This window comes from Trachemys scripta, chromosome 3, assembly GCF_013100865.1.
Source record: "Trachemys scripta elegans isolate TJP31775 chromosome 3, CAS_Tse_1.0, whole genome shotgun sequence".
Lineage (NCBI taxonomy): Eukaryota > Metazoa > Chordata > Testudines > Emydidae > Trachemys > Trachemys scripta.
In genome coordinates this window covers 164,770,207-164,791,063 of record NC_048300.1, presented here as the reverse complement: position 1 = coordinate 164,791,063, position 20,857 = coordinate 164,770,207, and the positions used below count along the sequence as shown (strand labels likewise).

At 38.8% G+C, this 20,857-nt stretch overlaps 1 protein-coding gene across 1 annotated transcript in view; it reads left to right on the top strand.

The window, feature by feature from the left end:
* Positions 1-20,857, top strand: part of DLGAP2 (DLG associated protein 2) — a 127,723-nt gene that overhangs the window by 39,243 nt on the left and 67,623 nt on the right. The window contains exon 4 of the mRNA XM_034766390.1: positions 15,624-15,771. Coding sequence (XP_034622281.1) covers positions 15,624-15,771 — 148 coding nt within the window. The remainder of the gene's footprint in view (positions 1-15,623; positions 15,772-20,857) is intronic.

The following is a 20,857-nucleotide window of genomic DNA, read 5'->3' as shown; positions in this document are numbered from 1 at the left end:
AAAACCTGCACTGACATTTTAAGTGTAGACAAGTTCTAAGGCAGAGGTTTTTTTTAAATATTTAGGTGGCTAAAGAGGCAGGTAGGCTCATTTATGGGTTTTTCAAAAGCTAGCATACCTTTAAATCCCTTTAAAAATCTGTCCCTTAGTCTCTCATCTGACAGATGCATTTTTACCTTTTCTTTGAATAGTATTGTGATACACAAAGCAAACACTAGAATAGTGCAAATCCTACTGCTATAACTTTGTGTGAAAAACTTACCAGTGTAATTTACTGTATTTAAGTAAAATATAATATAATAAAGCCTTCTGTGTTGGAGGCAGAAGCGGATTCAAATATCTGTCCTATTTCATGTTTGTTCCTTCTTGGAATAGTGCCAATGCTCATATTTGCCTTGGAAATTGTCTCAATTTCCTTTTGTCAGGAGTGGAAAAATTCAACATATTTTGCTTTGTGGTTCGGTTTGCAAGGGGGCTGCCTGATATATAATCTGGGATCCTACATCAAAATATGGACTTTAGGAAGTAAATCACCAACTTTTTCAATTCAATCCACTGTTTGCTGGTAGAAAAGCATTTAACCTCAAGTTATAGATTTTCTGATCTTATTGGCAACAGTCATGTAGATGAATAATCATGTGGTGCTAGTGTTTTCCATTATGCTTTTGAAGCCACTCAAGAGAAACTTACCTTTGCAAACATGAAGAGTGAAGTGAAATGAGCTAGGTGAGGTAACAATAAAAATGACAATGTGTTGTGTATACAGTATTTTGCCTACTTCTTCTTTAAATAACAGACTTTACTATAGCAATAGATCCTCCATATACATTGGATACATATGGTATGTGTTGTGATATTTCATTTATGAATCTGACAGGTATTTAGGACAAATTATTTATTTGACTAACAACAAGAAATAACATTAAATAAGCACAGTATTGATTCTGCTATAATCTAGCCTGGCTGTATTCAGTATTCTGTATTCAGGAGAGACTCTACTGTCTATGTGTGTGAGTGAGTCCATTGGAGTGAACAGGAAGTATGACATTGCATAGTGTCACTTTAAGCATTTGAACTTCCTGCTGAAGCTTAATCCTTTATAGCCCAAGTATAACATAAAAATATAAGAACAAAAAAGAAATATGGGATTTGTTGTACAGGATCTTTTCTGAAACCATCTGCCTCTGACAGTGGCCAACACCCGAGGCTCCCAGGGTGGTGGCAGTTATGGTGAGTTTGGATATAGCATCCTTTTGATGAAATACTGCTTGGTAGGCATGCAGACAGGAAGCTTGCCTTTGGGCAGTCTTGTGAAGGATCATGCAGGGGCCAAATTTAATCCTGCTTCCATGCTATATTAATTAATGCACTATTTCACTATCACCCTTTGCAGCATGTAGCTGATCCATCCCTGTTTAAACTATTAAGTTTAAAACTTATTTTTTAAAATATGTTCTGTATTTATTTTAGACATGGCTTCTTTAGAGGATGGTGCTGAGGGAATAATTTCAGCTGAGGAAATGGGAAGAATAATTAGCAGCAGAAAAATTATGTTAATCTTGTATTTGCTCTTTTTATTAATCTTTGCTTTTATTCATCCTCCTGACAGTAGAAGTCCAGCTGCACACTTCATTAGCAGCTTTCCAAGTTTCTGCAGTGAACTAGCAGCCAGCTAGGAGTCTCGGACGGTACGTCTATACAGGGACAAAAAACCCACAGCTCCCCCAGGTCAGCTGACTCAGGTTTGCAGGGCTTAGGCTCTGGGGCTGAAAAATTCCTGTGTAGATATTCAGGCTCAGGCTAGAGTTGCAGGGTCCCAGAGCTTGGTCTCCAGCCCAAGCCTGAACATCTACAAAGCAATTTTTAGCCTTGCAGCCCGAGGCCCAGAAGCCCAAGTTAGCTGACTCGGGCCAGCCGCAGCCATGCAGCGAGTTTTTTTCCTCATGTAGACCTACCCAAAGGGATGAAAGTGGAGATTTACCAAGAACAGTTTGATGGCTTGTTACAAAGCCGTATCAAACTAACAGGGCAATTGCCAGGCCAATGGCATAGCTACTTTCCTCTACTGTCATTCAGGAGATCTGGGTTAGACTGCTCTCTCAGTTGGGAGAGAATGCTTGAGGGGCAAAAGGCTTAGCCCCTGGGAAAAGAGATGTTTTGCAGTGCTGAAGTGCAAGTCATCTGGCTAATGGCTGGACGTTGAAACTGGACAAATTGAGACTGGAAATAAGGTGTGATTTTTTTAAAGTGAGAATAATTAGCTCTTGAAACAATTTACAAGGGCTGTGGTGGATTCTCCATCACTGTCAATTTATAAATCAAGGTTGGATGTTTGTCTGAAAGATTTATTCTAAGCATTATTTTGGGGAAGTTAAGTGGCCTGTGCTATACAGGAGGTCAGACTAGATGATCACAATGATCCATTCCGGCCTTGGAATCCATGAACCTGTGAAATAAAAAGTATCTTTTATGCCAGTGATATTCAATTAGATCTCCCCATGGACCAATTTGAGAATTTTATGACAAGAGGCAGGCCATTTTGCAGGCCATTTTTGCAGAAGGCTGGCAAAATAAAAAAAAAAAAAACTTCAGCTGCCAATACATAAAGACTTTAATTACAATATAAGTATTATTTTTCTATCTTCCAACGAAGTTGATAAATCAACATTATTACCTGTGTTTGTGGCAATCTCTAACGGGGAAGCGACATCGACGATCGCTGGCAAGTTTTGTGAAGAGTGATTTGTAGGCGGTCAGGGCAAGGCGCATGCATTGGTGAAGATGCTCATCTGTCACATGATTGTGGTGGTGGTTTTTTATAATGTTCATGGTAGAAAATCCAGATTCGCAGAGGTACGTTGATCTGAACATCATTAAAAGATAGCTGGCTAGATTCTGGCTATTCCGAAACTGCTCAGCCTAGTGAGTCCAGAAATCACAAAGTTCCACTTTCTTTGAATTTTGTTTTGAAGGCATCTGAGCTCTGGAGCTTTACAGTTTCTAATTGAAAGACACCTTCATCAACAAATCACGAATGGTCTTTGCATTAGAAGGGCGAGGTCCCTCGGCAGAGCCAGCAAACCATTCAGGAACAAATAAAAGCAAATCTTTGGGAATTTTAAAATTCTCAAATCACATTTTAAAAATTTCAGTCAGATTGGGTAGGATTTCTTACATTGTTTTTGTCGTCAGTTGTTTGCTTCATGTGTGTGTGTTCTCTGTGTGCTGCACTGGCTCTGGCCAGGTAACCTGTACGGCGGGCTCTAATTGAACTGCCCAAGATTCCACAGATTCTGTTCAGTAACAAAGACACTCGGCCAGGTTTATTGTCAATAAAGCATGTTCCTAACTTCCTGGATCAATTACAATTACAGTGTACAATTACATTGTAATGGGCATACATGTGCTACAATTATACTAGTGTTATTTTCCATTCCCCTTGCAGCTGGACGAAGACACACCTTCTGTGACCCTTCTTTTGTATACTGTTACAAGCAAGTTACTTGTTGCCCCTCTGACGTGGTTAGTTATCACTCTGCATTGTACATGTTGGTTCAATGAAAACATCTCTTTCCATCAGCTGTTATCCTGATCTTATCTTCAGGAGGAGTCAGTATGTCCCTATTATCTTCGGGGAGTGTGTTTATACCATACTTGGTATCAGTGTGTTCTGGTACCACCCTTTTGGAATGTGTTTACGTGAGTGTCCTGTGCCTAGCACTACTTAGGAACATCTGCATTTTTGAAATCCCAACCCTGTTCTTGCCAGGTTCTGGGAACCGGCAAGCAGGCATGTTTTGTAACAGGACCTGACTTCTGCTCACAGCTTGATTTTGCTTTATATCAGCAGGGCCTGACTACTTTAGTTCAGGCCTTAGGCCTCATACCAGGCCCCATGTGTCTAGTTTTCTCATTCTACTACAGTTTTCTTCTAAATTTCATCTGTAGAAACAACACATGTGGGAAAGTGCAACACCTTTCCTGTTAAGCTTGTCTGAAAGATTTCAAGATTCCTCTGAAAGGCACACACTTTTTCAGACAGATCCCCAACACTGCTTGCACAGCCTTGGAGCTGCAAGTTGAGGGAATTGAAGTGACCAGTAATATTCCACAGAAAAGCTACCTGTGACATAGAAGGGACATCATTCATAATTTCCAAGAACTTGCAAGCCTTGTTGGTCTTGTGGTTTGAAAGAAATTCTATTCTTTCTTTTTGAAGTTCACAAAGCCTTTGTAACATGCATCTCCCACTTAACCAGTTAACACTGTTGTGCTACTACAGGTCACTGTATTTAGCTGAAAGGTCATGTAAAAGAGCTTTAAAAAGATGATGTTGCAAGCTAGAAGTTGAGCATATGTAGTTCACGAATCTCATTACAATACCCATTGTTTTTTTCAAGTCCCCAGACAACTTACCGCCCAGGACAGTCTGGTGAATGATGGGTGTATTGCTGCCAAATGTGAAGCAAAGCCCTTCTCTTTCTGTGTCCTGGAGGGACCTCCATGTGTAACAAGCAAGTTTACTTTCTGCAGATCTAAACCGTTTTTCTCAAAAATGTCTTTTACCTTTTCAAAAATGATCTCTCCTGTTGTGTAGGTTTCTAATGGTATTAAGCACAAAACTTCTTCCTTGAGAATTTTACCATCATAAAATGTAACAAACCGTGATAGTTGGGCAGTGTCACTTCAGTCGCTTGATTCGTCCATTGCAAGAGACATGTATTTGGCAGTTTTTTTAATCGGAAAGAAGAGTTGACAAATAATCCTCATAAATTACCTCCCATCTTCATACTGCCATGGGATCAGAGGGGGATCTTGCTTCACATGGTTCACAATGTCATCTTTGTTTTTGTCTCCGGGAAAAAGCTCCTCCAGCATTTCCAACGTGCACTCCTTTGCAGACTTGGCATCCAGGAAAGGCTTTTTCTTTTTTAGCTAGTACCAACATTATCCAAAGAGAAGCAGTGCAAAGGCGATGCCTGGGAGAGGGGGACATGCAGGGTCATGTGCCTTCCCCCCAGATTTGCTGCTTGGCTTGCATGGTCACACAGACTGATCTCAGTAACACTGCTGAAGCTGGCTACCCTCACTCTGCTTCCCCACTATCAGTAGGCACGGGATGTCTCTGAGCAGCTGTTGCTTTTTCCTGCACAGTCACTGATGTTGTGAGAATGACATTTGAAGTGTGATATGAAGACTTCAGATTTTCAGTTTTGTCACGTCTTGCAACACTGCCAGGAGGATAGGCTGTGTTGAAGTTACTGTGCTTTGATTCAAAGTGGCGCCTCATGCTGACCACCTTATAGATGGATGCAGTGGTTTGGCATATTAAATACAAAGGTTTTGTATTTAAATGAGGTGGCATAATAAAAAGAAAATCCACTGTCCAGATTGGGTTAAGAGCTCGGTTTTTGCTGTCAACTTTATGATGTTTACTCCCACTCACATTCATTTTTGGCTCCATTTCCATCACTAATGAAAAATAGGTGGCGTCTCAATCATAGCCGATGCAACCTTGAGAACTTAAGATCCAGTAAGCAATGCTTAATTTGTTCCGGGGCTAAGCACCAGCACCTCTAAGATTGGCAGTTCATAACCCCGGCATCCGGCCATTCTCTGGCCCCCAGCCAGTGCTTCATTTGTGTTGGGGCTTGCCAGGGCTGAGCCTGGCACTTCTTTCATTACAAATTAAGCACTGCCAGTAAGTTACTTACTAAGGAAGTCATAGGCAAATGATAGGCTGAGCATCACTGTTCATGAATTTAATTATGAATATTTTTAAGGAGAGCTGGAGGGCCACACAGGAAGCCTTAACAGGTCACATTTGGCCTATGGGCCACCTGTTGAATATCACTATTTTATGGGGTCAGAAGGAATTTCCATCCATTCTTCCTTGCAGAAAGAATAGTGGTTGCTCTTGAACAATGCAGGATACCTTGTTCCCCCAGTTGCTGAGCATGTTGCCCTTCACCAGCATTCATTCCAAACCCAGGAAGTAATCTAACCCAAATCTCCTGAATGGTAGTGAACACTACCACTATGTTATTGGCTTGAAATCCAAGGCACCAGATGGGAATGTCAGTGGGTGATAAGGGTAGAGCTTCAGGCTCTGTCAAGAATCTGTGAAGTCTTCCCAGGAATAAAACAGCATTGTTTCACAAAGCTGTAATTCAGCCCAATGATGTGAAGAAACAATCATTTACAAGGGCAAGTATCACAACCATAAATTTACAACTTCTGATGACAAAGCCTTTTTTTTCCCAAACAAAGTTGCCTGTTAACTTCTGCTCTCAACTTGTACTGTATCTTACTTTTACTTTTCTTTTAATTTAAAAGGCTGAGTCAAGAGGTGTTTTTGTTTTTTTCTTATTTAATCTCCTACAATAAAAAGTCAGTGTGTATAAATGCTCTCTGCCGGAGGAAAGAATTTGAAAAATAAGATGTTTTTAGTTAGAGAAGCAGAAAAAAATGCATACATTAAATTCTGGTTTTCCTGATGTGACTTTTATTTCATTTTTTTAAGTTACAGGAAGTCATCTTGTGAGGGCCCTATTCAGTAAAGCACTTGTGTGCTTAAATCTCATCAACTATAATGGAACTTAAGCATGTGCTTAAGTGCCTTGTTCAATACAGATGGACTTTAGCCCATGTTTAAGTGTTTTGCTGAATCAGGGCCTGTTACAAAAATATAGATATGTACATAATGGAAAAATAAATCAAATAAAAGCAGAAGAATATGAGAAGCAGCCCCTCAGAGAAAATAGATAAAGTTTTCAAAAGTACCTAAGTGACTTAGAAGCCTACGTTTAATTGAAAGTAAATGGGACTTAGGTGCCTAAGTCATTTAGAGACTTATGACAATTTTATCCTATATCTATGATTTCTGTAGGCCACCGTTTTGGGAAGCAAATCATGAAGTGAGGGTAATGATTAGAAAATTGCTACAATAAAAATATTCTTCATACTGAGCTATGATATAAATCACAGAGTTGGTAGTGCTACTGCCTAAATACATTAATCAGAGCTAAACAGGACCAACTTTTAAAAAATAATTTTCAAAATTTTACATCATAAATAGTTCACCATAACAATCAGCCATTAAATCATCTTTAAGTATTGCTCCTTTGAAGATAAAATTATAGAATTAAGAAGACATTTAATTTCTCTGACATAAAAAAGAGGATCTCCGTTTCCTTCCAATAATTAATAGAAATTTCACAGGGAAAGAAACAACATCCTATGCCCTGTTCCTAACATGGTCTCATTTTAATAACTCGAATGTGCAATATCTAAGATGAGTTTGTCAAAAAAGGGAAATAGATGGCTACTTTCCTACACAGAAAACCTTTTTAATTTCATTCGGCCCCAAACCTGATCTCTATCGTAGTCAGACCAAAAAGAAACTATTATAGTTTGGCAAAGCTTAGAAAGTAAATTTTCCACTATAGAGAAATTAACTAGATTTATAGACACCTGCTGTCTTTCAAGGAACCCAAAATAGCTATTCTATCCTTAAGGGAAAGTCAAACTTAGTATCTAGAGTCCAGGGTTTGCAATTGACTGAAGGTGGGTACATCCACTCTCCCATGCAGAGAGCCCCATTGACTTCAGCAGGGCTCCACAGACACTGTGTGAATCTCAGCTTCTACAGAATGGCACTTTTCATTTGTAAGATCCAGGTTTATGAGCTTTTTATGTAAATCCAAACATAGAATTAAGATACATCCGGGTAGAGAAATTAATATCCATTGAAATGCAAATCCCTCAATAAAATAGGTTATGACGACTGATGAAACACTGCTAACATTAATATACCTGCTTGTTAAGTCTCAGGTCTTTAACAAATTTTATGTTACATTTTTATCACAGAATAATGCTTCTCCATCTCATTTATTGACAGTTAAAGGTTGTTGTATTTTCTTTAATGTATTCATTCATTCTTCAATTTTGGACTAATACAGTGGTGATCCTGGACATTTTTTTAAAAAGTCAGAAATACAGTGTTGGAACATTACAATTTCCTAAGTCCTACAGGGCATGTTTTGCCCTCAAAGTGAATTCCATTGAATGACATTGGGTTCCTGTAAATCAGACACATCCTTCATAAACTTGGTGGAATTTTAAGAACTCAACGGTGAGATTCTGTGCTTTGCCTCTAAGCACAGAACTCACCACCCTGGGGAGTGCACTAACATGGTTTTAAGGTGCCGTTTGCACCCTTCTTGTGCTGGGCTGCTCCAGAGGCTGAACCAACTCCCAGAGTAACTCCAGAGAGGTGTCCAAGGGCTTGTCTTCACTACTGGGGTAAGTCGACCTAAGTTACGCTACTCCAGCTATGTGAATAACGTAGCTGGTGTCAACATAGCTTAGGTCAACTTACCCCAGTGTCTTCCTTGTGTTGTGTCAATGGGAGACGCTCTCTAGTCGACTTCCCTTAGTCTTCTCGGAGAGGTGGAGTACTAGGGTCGACCGGAGAGTGCTCTGCCGTCGATTTAGCAGGTCTTTACTAAACCCATTAGATTGACCCCGCTGCATCGATTGCAGCGTCGCTCTCCACGTAGTGAAGACCAGCCGTAAGTTAAAACAGCCTGTTCCCAGTGAGCAACTGCCTAAAATCTACTAAAACCCAGGATTGGACTGTATCATGAATAATTTTTGTGTCCATTGTAGCTGTTTAACAGCCTCATAAAAAGCAAAGGAAGGCAGATTTCTGAAAATAAAAGTGCTTGCTGTTAACTCAACAGGAGACCCTTTTGTGATGATAGTCTGAAGAGATACGGGCATTTATAAATCATATGAAGTTAGCACCTCACTCGCCTCAGAAATGCCTGCTTTAAAAATTATGATTAAAATTATTGATTTCAAATTAGCTTTGCAATAAAAATAGCAATAGACCATAGCAGGCATAAAAGTTCAAACTATTTGTTATCTTCTCTGGCAGCTGAGAAAACCACCAGTAACTTTTGAAAATTCTGCCGTAAAGTACAAAGCTAGATGTGTAATGCTGGAGGAAATGGATCCCTAGGCACAGCATGATATTTGATCATCCATGATATTAGCTTATCTTTCCTAACTGCAGATGTTATTAGCAATTCCAGTCTTTTAAAATTCAGCCACACTAGTTTTTATGTTTATTCCTTGGTTCAATGAATTCCACATGTTGACTAGATATTATGCTACCTTAAAAAAACCAAAACAATAAAACAAAAAATCCTTCCTTTTGTTGGTTCTAAACCTACAGTACTACCCTTTAATTTCATTTAGTGTCTCCTTTTTCTTCTTCTAAAATTGGGTAGGAGGAAAAGATGGACAGATTACATTTCACTAAGTCTTTCATAATTTTCTCAAATCTCCTTCTTTTTCCTTTTCAGGATAAATAAAATTAGACCTGGTTCCTAAATACTACAGTAATTGGTACTCTTTAAATACTTAAGATAGGCTATGTCTACACTAGGAACTGGGGACCTGATTCCTAGCTCATACAGATGTACCCAACATCTCTGCTCAAGCTAGTGTGCTATAAATAGCAATGTAGTTGAGGTAGCACACGCGGCGGCTTGGCTTAGCCACCTGAGTATGTACCCACCTAGACCCACTGAATACATACTCAGGTGGCTAGCCCAAGCCACCACCAGTGCTACCCCAGCTATGCTGCTATTTCTAGTGCACTAGCTTGAGTAGCGCAGGTACATCTACACAAGATAAATAGTTTTTGCTAGCTCTTATGTTTTTTCTTGCTGTGTCTCTATCCTTCTTGTCCTTCTTTGGACTTGTTCAAAATCCACCTTATCTTCAAGGTGAAATGACCAAATCTGTTCACAGTACTCCAGAAGTTGGTATGCCATGCCATGGTTCATTTATATCATCATAACACAACATGTTGCCCTCTTTAGTTGCACCTGAGCAACCAGTTTAATATGCTAAGTGCTGCTAAGAAATCTTCATTGAGCAATCCTCAATAACCCCTAAGCCTTTCTTCTTAGGGCAGTGGTTCTCACACTGTGCTCTGCGGGGCAGTTGCTAATGGTCAAGGCAGAGCTAGATGTTCCTTGTTTCCAGTTTCTGTTATGGATGCTGGGCTATCCATTGGAACAAGAGCCTGGATTCCTGGGAAAGCAACTGAAGAGGCAAAGAGCTGGTAGCCAAATCTCCTCCATTAACATCCACCACTACAAAAAGGGAAGAGGAGAGGAAGTGACTGCAATCCTCATGACTGGAATGCGTGTATATGTACCACAGTGCTGTTCTGTATGGAATGTTAGATCTTCTCCAGCATTGTCTTGCCCTCTGCTATTGGTCTGTGAGGAGAATACAAGATCTTCTACTACTAAGAATAAATTACAGTTATCTTCTCTATCAAGTAGTAGAACTGTGACCTTTGGCTGTGAAGGTCATGAGTTCTGTTTCTGCAGCATCAGACACTGTGGCTGCCATTAAAAAGTCAACGCTTACCACAAAGTAGTATTTGAGACACTGCGTACTCTGTGTTGCATCCCATATACCACTGAGCGTTAAATGCACTGAAGATAGAGACTGACTTTTTGATGGCAACTGCTGTATGTGATTGGTGTCTCTCTATCTATTTGGTCCTTGATAACTAATATCAGGGTCATAATGTGCATCATAGAGTGAACCATTTATCCTAAGGAATTAAATTGAGAGTATATCTTAGAAATAAATGTTTTAATGCTAATCTGATTTAAAAATTTATGGTATCTTTTTAGATCAGAAAAAGTTCAAAATATTAATTAAATGGGTGTCTAATGTATGTAATATTTCTTTTACTCTGCTATAGACCTTTGAATAAATTACTGTGCGCTGATAAATGAAAAATTACTTAACTACCAGGAAGTATCCAATCCCTCATCCATCAAAACTCAATTGCTTAGGGTGCTAAAGTACTCTGTTTTTTTTCCCTTAGTAAATTATTGCTGTTTCAATTGTCAATTATGGTTTATGATAACAGTACTTCCTGAGAAACTGAGTATCTCCATAATTAATTACTAGATTGTTAGACCATTACATTGTGTGGCAAAGAAAGAAGACAGTTATTAACTGTTGCTGATAATTGATTTTTTGGCACTTTATAATACAACGTGTCTTATTTCTATTGTCACTTTTTTTTGATGTTGCCTCTGTGATTCAACTCCTGGAAAAACCCAAATCTCAGTGAAGAAGCCCAAAGTCTTTCTGTTTTTCAGATTGTTTCTGGTCTGAGAATCCAGGATTTGGTAACACCTGATAGCATGCAGAGGGTCCAAAATGTTTTTCACCCATTTTTGGAAAATAGCCTACATTAATAACACTAAACCGTTTTAAAGGAGCCATGTTCAGAGAGAATAATGATGATGACACACTAAAAGGAAAGCATGGATAGTGCATGCAGTGTTGTTGTACCTGTGTTGGTCCCAGGATATTTGAGACAAGATAGGTGAGATAATATCTATTATTCGACCAATTTTTGTAGGTGAAAGAGACAAGCTTTTGAGCTTACACTGGATCAATTTTGTGTGGTTTCATTTTGTTTTAGCAATATTAGCATCTGTTCCAACATGATTTCACTGCGATAGTGCAGTGACATCAGAAACTTTTGGCAGATGCTGAGTGCCCTTTAGTAAGACCTGCCCAGTGGTATATCTAGTACTGCACAGGGCAGGGTACAAGGTCTGTCTCCGAAATAATGCCTTAAATAATACTGGTGTCTCAGTGTCTAATTGGCATAAGTTTGTTTCTAACAGAAGAAAAAAGTTGCAGAAATTTTCTTTAAAAAATGACTGTCCAGTGTGTATAAGAAATAAATACTTTATAGACTGAAGGTCTCATTTTCAGAAGAGTTCACTAATTTTGTGCATTGCTATTCCATAGTGTCCAACTTGAGACACCAGCTGCCTGATTTTCAGAGGTGCTGTGAACGCATAGTTGTCACTGAAATCAAATTTCATTCACAACTATTTATTCTTTCCTGTACGTAGAGTAAAGTCTTTTTCCTATGTAACCACTTGCTCTTTATTCTAGGCTGATTTGCAGTCAGTTAACTTGAAGCATGAGAACTAGTGCAGACAAACCACAATAGTGCTAGGAAACTCAAATGGGGCTGGCAGTGGTGTTTTGGCCTCCATTCTCCCTCTGGCATAAGGCCAAATTTTCAAAAGTGGGCATGGAATTTGGGTGCTCAATTTGAGACACCTGACGTCGGGCATCCAAAATTAAGACATCCAGAAACAGCAGCCACTTTTGAAAACGTGTGTGTCGTATTTTAACCTTATGCCAAATGAATGTTTGGCTCTGTGTGCCTTCATATTTGGGTGCCCACTTTGAGGCAATTTTCTCAACTAAAAATATCTAGCTTCATTTTGAAAGATCCAGGAGGTTTTAATAAAAACTGGATATTACCACTTTTCATCAGTAGATCTCTAAAGCCCTGATTCAACAAAGCACTCAAGCATGCGTTTAGCTTAAGTATGGGCGTTGTCCCAAACGTAAGTACCTGCCTAGGTGCTTACAAATAAGGACCATTATTCTTATTTTATGTGTTTCAAGTTAGGTCCACAAAATCAGTGACCTCTTGTGACATACTTTGATCTATGTGTCCTTTTTGCCTTGAAGCAAAGAACAAGTCTAAGTCCGTATATTCTTTTGAAATGTCTATTTTTACTGTCAGACATATTTATTTGGGGTGTCCTTGTTTTGCTTCTTTAGGAAAGTCTCTGTGATGTCTTGTAGCTGAACATATATGTAGAAAATGTTATACTGTCATGTCCCAATGATGCAAAGTTGAAACTGAAGAAGCTGCATGGGAAGTATGTGGGATTTTTTTAAACATAAAGGGGAACAACTTGCCCAATTTTAGTCCATAAATAATTTTGGTCAATCTTATTCCACATTCCAGTCAACAGGAAAATTACATAAAAAGTTTATTAATTGAACCCCATAGCTACCAATACATTTCCCGTGAGGACAAATTAGAAACCAAACTTTGACGCTTATTTCATTTTATTTAAAAAAATGATTTTTTTTATTTATTTTAACACTATTTGCAATAAGCTATGTAGACCATTCAGCAGCCACTGAGATCAGAAAAGTGACTTTTCCTTGGCAAAAAGGCAATCTTTGACTTTAACCCACTGCCTACAATGGGGTGGTGAGGAAGTACAGTGGTGCAAATACAGTATGTTGGGTACTGGGGCAGACCGTGCCTCCAGCAGTGTTGGGTCAGAGCACAGAGCAGTTGCTGCTACATGCTATACATTTTAACAGAGTGCAGTATGTGCTGTTCCCATGCCATACCAACATAGGGGGAAAGGGAGGGTGGATAGCTCAGTGGTTTACGCAGTGGCCTGCTAAACCCAGGGTTGAGAGTTCAATCCTTGAGGGGGTGTTTTAGGGATCTGGGACAAAAATCTGTCAGGGGATGGGTCCTGCTTTGAGCAGGGGGTTGGACTAGATGACCTCCTGAGGTCCTTTCCAACCCTGATATTCTTGAAAAGGACCATATTGCAGCCCATTTTGAGTTTCCTAACACTGTTGGGGTTTGTTGGTACTAGGGTATTTTTTTAACCCTCAAATGAATTAATTGCCCATCAGCCTTGGGTAAAGAACAAAACTAGCATTCCATCTTTGTGTTCTTGTTTATACAGTACAGTTCAGTCTTGGTCCATGATTGGGGCTCCAAGATGCTGCTATAATACAAATAATAATAATAATAATAATACTAATGATAAGATTCTGCTAACTTAGGACAAAGAACTTTACTTCGCCTGGGCAAAGAATAAACTTTTGTAGTTTGCAACAAATGTTTGTGGAGTGTTCACACTGGCACTTACCAATGCGCTAACTACCTCAAATTAATTGACAATTAACTCAAGATAAAAGAAAGTCTAGTGTTGACATATCTTGTTGGTGTTAGAGTTCCCTGCTCCTAGTGTACTTAGATTGTGCATTGTGCTTGAGCATGCTGTAAATGGGTGCGGAGGCTCACTGCTCTTTTTCCTGCACCCAGTGAATATGCACAGATCTAGTCCAAGTCCTGGACTAGGACAAGTGCAGGTTGTTTTCTTGCCTGTGCTAGTGCATGAGGTGTAAGGGAGAGGGAGCAATGAGCATCTTTGTCCCAGACACATGGAAGGAAAGACAAGATGTGAGGGATGTGGTTTAAGTGGGCAGCAAATGTATTAAATTATCTAGGAACTATCTAGGAACTACAACTTGTACAGTGCAGGGCATGATTCCTTTCCTAATCATGTCCACCTCGTGGAGGGCTGCAGTCAGACCCTAAGCCCTCCACAGCTTATCCCAGCCCATTGCTGGGATCCCACGGCCCTCTCCCATCTGAGGGTTAAGGGGCTGAGGAAAGGGTGTTATCCCCTTGCTGTACAATACATTGGGAGCTCCAACCCCATTCCTCAGCTTCCTTAGGTGATGCTTTCCTGAAGTCCACTTCCAATGCCAAGTATCACGGAATCGGACCCACTACCGAACAAGTACCTGGACACTTGACACCTGTTAAGTTGCGACAACTTGAACCTTAACCTCCTGACCTACCCACTGGGTCTGTGAGCTGCTGTGGGAAAGGCAAAAAACCCATCCTGATCAATCTGGCAGTGAAGGGAAAGTTCCTTCCTAGTCCCATAAAAGACAGTTACAGCAATGGGCATAGCAGACCAGGCCTATATAGTAAAACTGCAAACATTGGCAAGGGGAGAATTGAGGGCAGCTGCTTTTAACTCAAGTTGACAAGTCTTCACTGCCTAAAAAGGTGTGACTTTACCGTGAGATAATGACATGCAATATCTTGCTGTAAAATCCTACTGGAGACAAGGCTCTGTAGTTTTTAATGTGATGTAGCCAGGGGAGGTCAACTGCAGCTGGGGATATAGTGCAGACCTTGCTTCGCTACATCATTGTAAACCCTACTTGTGCCTTGTCTCCACTATGAGAGTTACTGCGGGTTAGTTATCGTGTTTAAAGAAAAAAGAAAACCTTTATTGGCAGGGAAGACATGGCCAGTGTCTCTTTAAACAAGACCGTCTTCTGAGACAGGAGATGATGTTGGTGGCATAGGTTCAGCAGTACACTCAGGGAAAAGTAACTTGAGCGGTGCATTGTAAAAAGACCGGTTCAGGAGATTTATGCAGTTGTGCTGTGTGCCATTACAAATCACATTCTTTAGCTGCTCTTCTGTAAATGTATTGATATTTTTAACCTATCAGGCATCTTGAAATCCAGCACCTTGATGAAAAAAGGATGACAGAGAAGAGCGATTTTTATCCCTGTAGAAACATTTCCATTCCTGCAGTAGTTATTCTTCATATTGATGTTCACATTTTATTTTAGTAAAATGTAACATTTGTAGCCAGGGGAATATCAGTGATATTCATTTACAGTAAAAATGCTGAATGCTTCAAATCATTTTGGTAGTGAACTTAAGACCAAATTCTCCGCTTATATTAAATGATGCAGCTCTCCTGACTTCAGTAGCACTGTGCCTCTTCATGTGGATCAAGAATTTTGCCCCAGGGAGTGCATTTATGATGCTAATACAAATTGCTGTTTTCAGTGTCAAAACTGATTCCATTTGGAGTTTTTTTTATAGCCTCCTCTTTTTTCCCCTCTCTCTTTTATAGTCAGAGCTACCTTCAAGCTGCAAGTGATGTGCCTGGGGGCCACAGCATGGATCCCTCCGCAAACTACAATTCCCCAAAGTTCCGATCAAGGAATCAGAGCTATATGAGAGCAGTGAGCACACTCAGTCAGGCCAGCTGTGTTAGTCAGGTGGGAATCTATTGTTAAATCTTTTACTGTGGGCTCTCTACATATACAGGACTAGCTACTAAAAATGGAAAATTTGTTTTTCTTGATTAATATTAGAGGAGTGAGGATGTAAGTAGTCACAAAGTAATTCAAGCTTCAAGTAATTTAGTATTGAATGAAGATGGTATGATTAAAAAGAGACAGTCAAATTGCAAATTATGCCAAAAAACTGCAAAATCAGAATTTCCCTTTTAAGAAAGCCACCCTACATATAAATATATACAGTGTTGCCTTTTAGTTTAATTGGGTTCCCACTTTGTCTTGTACGGTAATAGGGCATGAATAGGAACACTCAGCCCTTCTCTAGACCATTCATTATTATGTATACCGCTCTCATGTCACCTTTTCATCTTCATACCTCTCTCAATTAAACAGACCTAACCTTTTCAATGTCCCTTCATGTAGAAGTCTGTCCAGGCTTTTAAAAAATTTCATTGCCCCTGTCTGACATTTACTATATCTGCTACATACTTGTCGAGATGGGATGACCAGAATTCAGTGAGGTGTACCATCACTTTATATAATGATATTATGTTAAATATTATTCTCTGTTTCTTCCTTCATATAAATTAACATCCTTTGCCTTATTTCACCATCACTATGCATGGAGAAAGTGTTTTTCATTGAGCTGTCCATAATGATGACTAGGACCTTTTCCTAACTCATTAAGGTACTGTATATGATGATTCAAATTCTTTCAGTATGCACAACCTTGCCATTGTCAACAATGAATTTCATTTGCCATCCTTTGCTCAATTAGCTTTCTTAATTAGATCCTAGTGAAGTTCCTCACTATGTCCTTCAGTCTTGACCAACGTAAATAAGTTTTTGCCATCTACATATTTTGCAACTTCAGTGTTCAACCTTTTCCAGCTCAGTAACATATATATTAAATAACACAGAATATAAACTAAATACATTCAGTTAACAAGTTCTGAGCCTTTGCTGTTTCCTGGTCCCTTCCTATGACATCACACTCTTCATGTTCCATCAATATGATAGCAGTTCAGTATTTTTATTTCTGTTATTTCAGTGGGTTCCATTCCCACCTTCTACTGCTCAGGACTGAATTGAGGGATACTGATGGACTATATATTTAAGAAGTATATATTCACTCTTGCAATCTGTATTTTAAAATTATTTTGCTGGTGTCAACAAGCTTTGTTTGAAAAAAGTAGTGAGGAATTTGATCATGTAATTATTAACTGAGGCCAAGGTTTTCGAATGTGACAGGTGATTCTGGGTGCCTCCATTTGTGGGTGCCCAACCTGAGATGCCTTTAAGGTCCCTGATTTTCACAAAGCGATGAATGTTAATCCTTTGAATTAAGCACTGTTAAAGTGTCTCAAATTGGGAGGCTCCAAAAATTACTAGTAACTTTTGAAAATCTTGGCCTAAGTTATCATAACTCTCTTGGTCAATAGTATAAGCAAAAGATGATTCAGAATAAGTTTTTTTTTTCCCTTCCCAGACTTCATTAGTCCACTTAATTTTATTAGAAATATAAAAATGATAATTTTATGAAGGACAAAATAATTCATTTCACAGTGGATTTAATTGCCAAGATGCCTTTCTAGAAAATTAGAATAACAGCCTTTCATTGGGTTCAGAGATTCTGTATGAAATTTCTATATGCTTGATTAATGAAAACTGGAAAATTTGCAGTGATTTTTTCCCCAAAATGAATGAGAGTTATTGATTACAATATGTAATAAAAAGCAATATCATCCAGATGTGGAGGCTGGTGAGGTTATGAGATTGACTAGATATTTATATTATTTTGTTGTTTTCATTCTGCTTTAATAAATGATTAAATAAAATACATATTATTGTCATTTACTGCTCTCTCCATTATTCAGCTTCTAAATTCTCTTTGGACAAATATCATTTCCAGTTACTCAGCCAAATGCTACAATTAGATACTTAGTACATTCCTAATAATTATCCCAGAATGTCTCTAAAATGAAACATACGAATTCATGGTGAAACTAACAATTGTCCGGAGTAAATGGACAGAGTAAAATTAAGCTCTTTTTTAACACCAAGCACTTGACATTAATCTATTTCAGTCCATATTGTGATTGGCTAAATAAAAAGAATAATAATAAAAATATGACATCAATAGGGCTAGAAAGAGTGTTTAAAAATGAAATCAGGATGTGAGGACTGATGCTCATCTGATTTAAATCAGCATAATTCCATTATATTTAATGGAGCAACACCAGTTAACACCATTTATGGCAATGACACATGGTATTTATATAGTTTCCATCAGTTCAGAGCAGATTATTTTTGTTGGGGTTTCCCCAAGATCTCTTCCACTGTGTTACCTAAGAATTCAGTGCAACTCCAGTTTCATCATTTAAGCTCCTTTATCCAGCATATAGCAAACCTACGCTGAGTTAATCAGACTGAACCATAAGAGATGGGCATAGGGCATACCTATGGTACACAGAAACCCCATTTCTTTATATGCATACATTCACTTTACATTGCATCACTCGTTTGGCATTGCTTTGTAGAAACCACTGCCTGTACATCATGCTCTGTCCACTCACTGTCCATGTACAACTAACTCTTTTCCTCATCCTCATGTTCCCAATTTATCTTATCCATTGTTATCTTGTCCATTGTAAGTGGTTTCCTGGGTGTTGTCCCTTTTCTTAGCTAGTATAGACATTCTGTTTCTTAGCTTACTGACCCATTTACCTATCTTAGTTAATACAGATATTCCATTTCCAGCCTGCTGATCCATTTACCTCCTTAATCCTGTCACTCAAGAAATGAGATCTCACCCATGTCCAGTTATTCATGTCAAGCCGGGCCGACATTCCACTACTTTCCTATATTATCATATGTTTTATTTGCATTCTATTTCTGTTTTCTATGCTTTCTTTTTTAAGTTCATTACCCATCAACACATTTCCAAGATAACAGTAGTTATAATTATTTGAATCAACATTAATAATAGGCTCAGTGTACGAACCGGAGTGTGCAACCTTCCTTCCTTTGGTATAGCCCACTGGAGTGTAATTCTACATAGAATCCTAGAAATGTAGGACTGGAAGCTACCTCAATAGGTCATCTAGTCCAGTCCCTTGCTCTCAAGGTAGGACTAAGTAATAATTAGACCATTCCTGACAGGTGTTTGTCTAACCTGTTCTTAAAACCCTCCAATGACAGAGATTCCACAACCTCCCTAGGCAATTTGTTCCAGTGCTTAACTACCCACACAGTTAGGAAGTTTTTCCAACCTAATCGTCCCTTGCTTCAATTTAAGCCCATTGCTTCTTGTTCTATCCTCAGAAGTTAAGGAGAACCATTTTTCACTCTCCTCCTTAAAACAACCCCACTCGTTCTGCCCTGCCAGCTTGACTGTGAACCATTGATAACTACTCTGTGGGAATGGTTTTTCCAACCAGCTATGCACTCAACTTTAGATAGCTCCAGCTAGGCTATATTTCCCTAGTTTGTTTATGAGAAGGTCATGCAAGACAGTATCAAAAGCCTTACTAAAGTAAAGGTATACCACATCTACCACTTCCCCCCATCCACAAGGCTTGTTACCCTGTCAAAGAAAGCTATTAGGTTGGTTTGACATGATTTGTTCTTGACAGTTACTTATCATCTTATTATCTTTTCGGTGTATGCAAATTGATTGCTTGATTATTTGTTCCATTATCTTTTCAGGTACTGAAGTGAAGCTGACTGGCCTGTAATTCTCCAGGTTGTCCTTATTCCCATTTGTATAGGTTGGCACTATATTTGCCCTCTTCTAGTCCTCTGGAATCTCTCCCATCTTCCAGGAGTTTTCAAAAATAATCACTAACTGCTCAGATATCTCTTAGGTCAGATCTTTGAGAATTTTAGAATGTATTGCATCAGGTCCTGCCAACTTGAAGACAAATAACTTGTCTAAGTAACTTTTAACTTGTTCTCAGCTCCTACCTCATTTTCACTGGCATTCACTTTGTTAGATGTCCAATTGCTATTAACCCTTTTGGTATTTCCACATTTTCTATTATTGTCTTTCCCCCTCATTGAGTAATGGGCCTACCCTGTCCTTTATTTTCTTCTTGCTTTTAATGTATTTGTAGGATGTTTTCTTGTTTCCCTTTATGTCTCTAGCTAGTTTAATCTCATTTTGTTCCTTGGCCTTTCTAATTTTGTCCCTACATGCTTGTGTTGTTGTTTTTTATATTCATCCTTTGTAATTTGACCTAGTTTCCACTTTTTGTAGGACTCTTTTTTGAGATTCAGATCACTGAAGATCTCCTGGCTAAGCAAGGGTGGTCTCTTGCCATACTTCTTATCTTTCTAACATAGTGGGATAGTTTGTTCTTGTGCCCTAAATAATATCACTTTCAAAAACTGCCAACTCTCTTGAACTCCCTGAATTTGCTAAAGTCTGCCTTCTTGATATCCATCATCTTTATTCTGCTGTTTTCCCTCCTACCATTCCTTAGAATCATGAACTCTATCATTTCATGATCACATTCACCCAAGCTGCCTTCCACTTTCAAATTCTCAACCAGTTCCTCCCTATTTGTCAAAATCAAATCTAGAACAGTCTATCTCCTAGTTGCTTTCTCTACCTTCTGAAAGAAAAAATAGTCTCCAATGCATTCCAAGAACTTGCGGGATAATCTGCCTTGCTGTATTATTTTCCCAATGAATATCTGGGTAGTTGAAGTTCCCCATCACCACCAAGTTGTGTATTTTGGATTATGTTGTTAGTTGTTTTAAAAAGCCTCATCCACTTCTTCTTCTTCCTGGTTTGGTGGTCTATCCACCCATGATATTATAGGCTTGTTCTGCCTTTAAAGCCTCCTTCTGTAATTTTAACTTTGCTTTTATTTTAATTACATTATAAAAACTGGTACTTTTTTCATTTATTAATACAGGAAATTTAAGTGTGAAACAGAACATAGGCCAATTAAAATAACATTCCTTGGGTCTGTACTGGAAGTGGTCTTCTTCAGCCACCACACAATAATTGTTATTACCTGCATGAGCAGTTTTTACTTCACCAATGTCCCAGCATCTC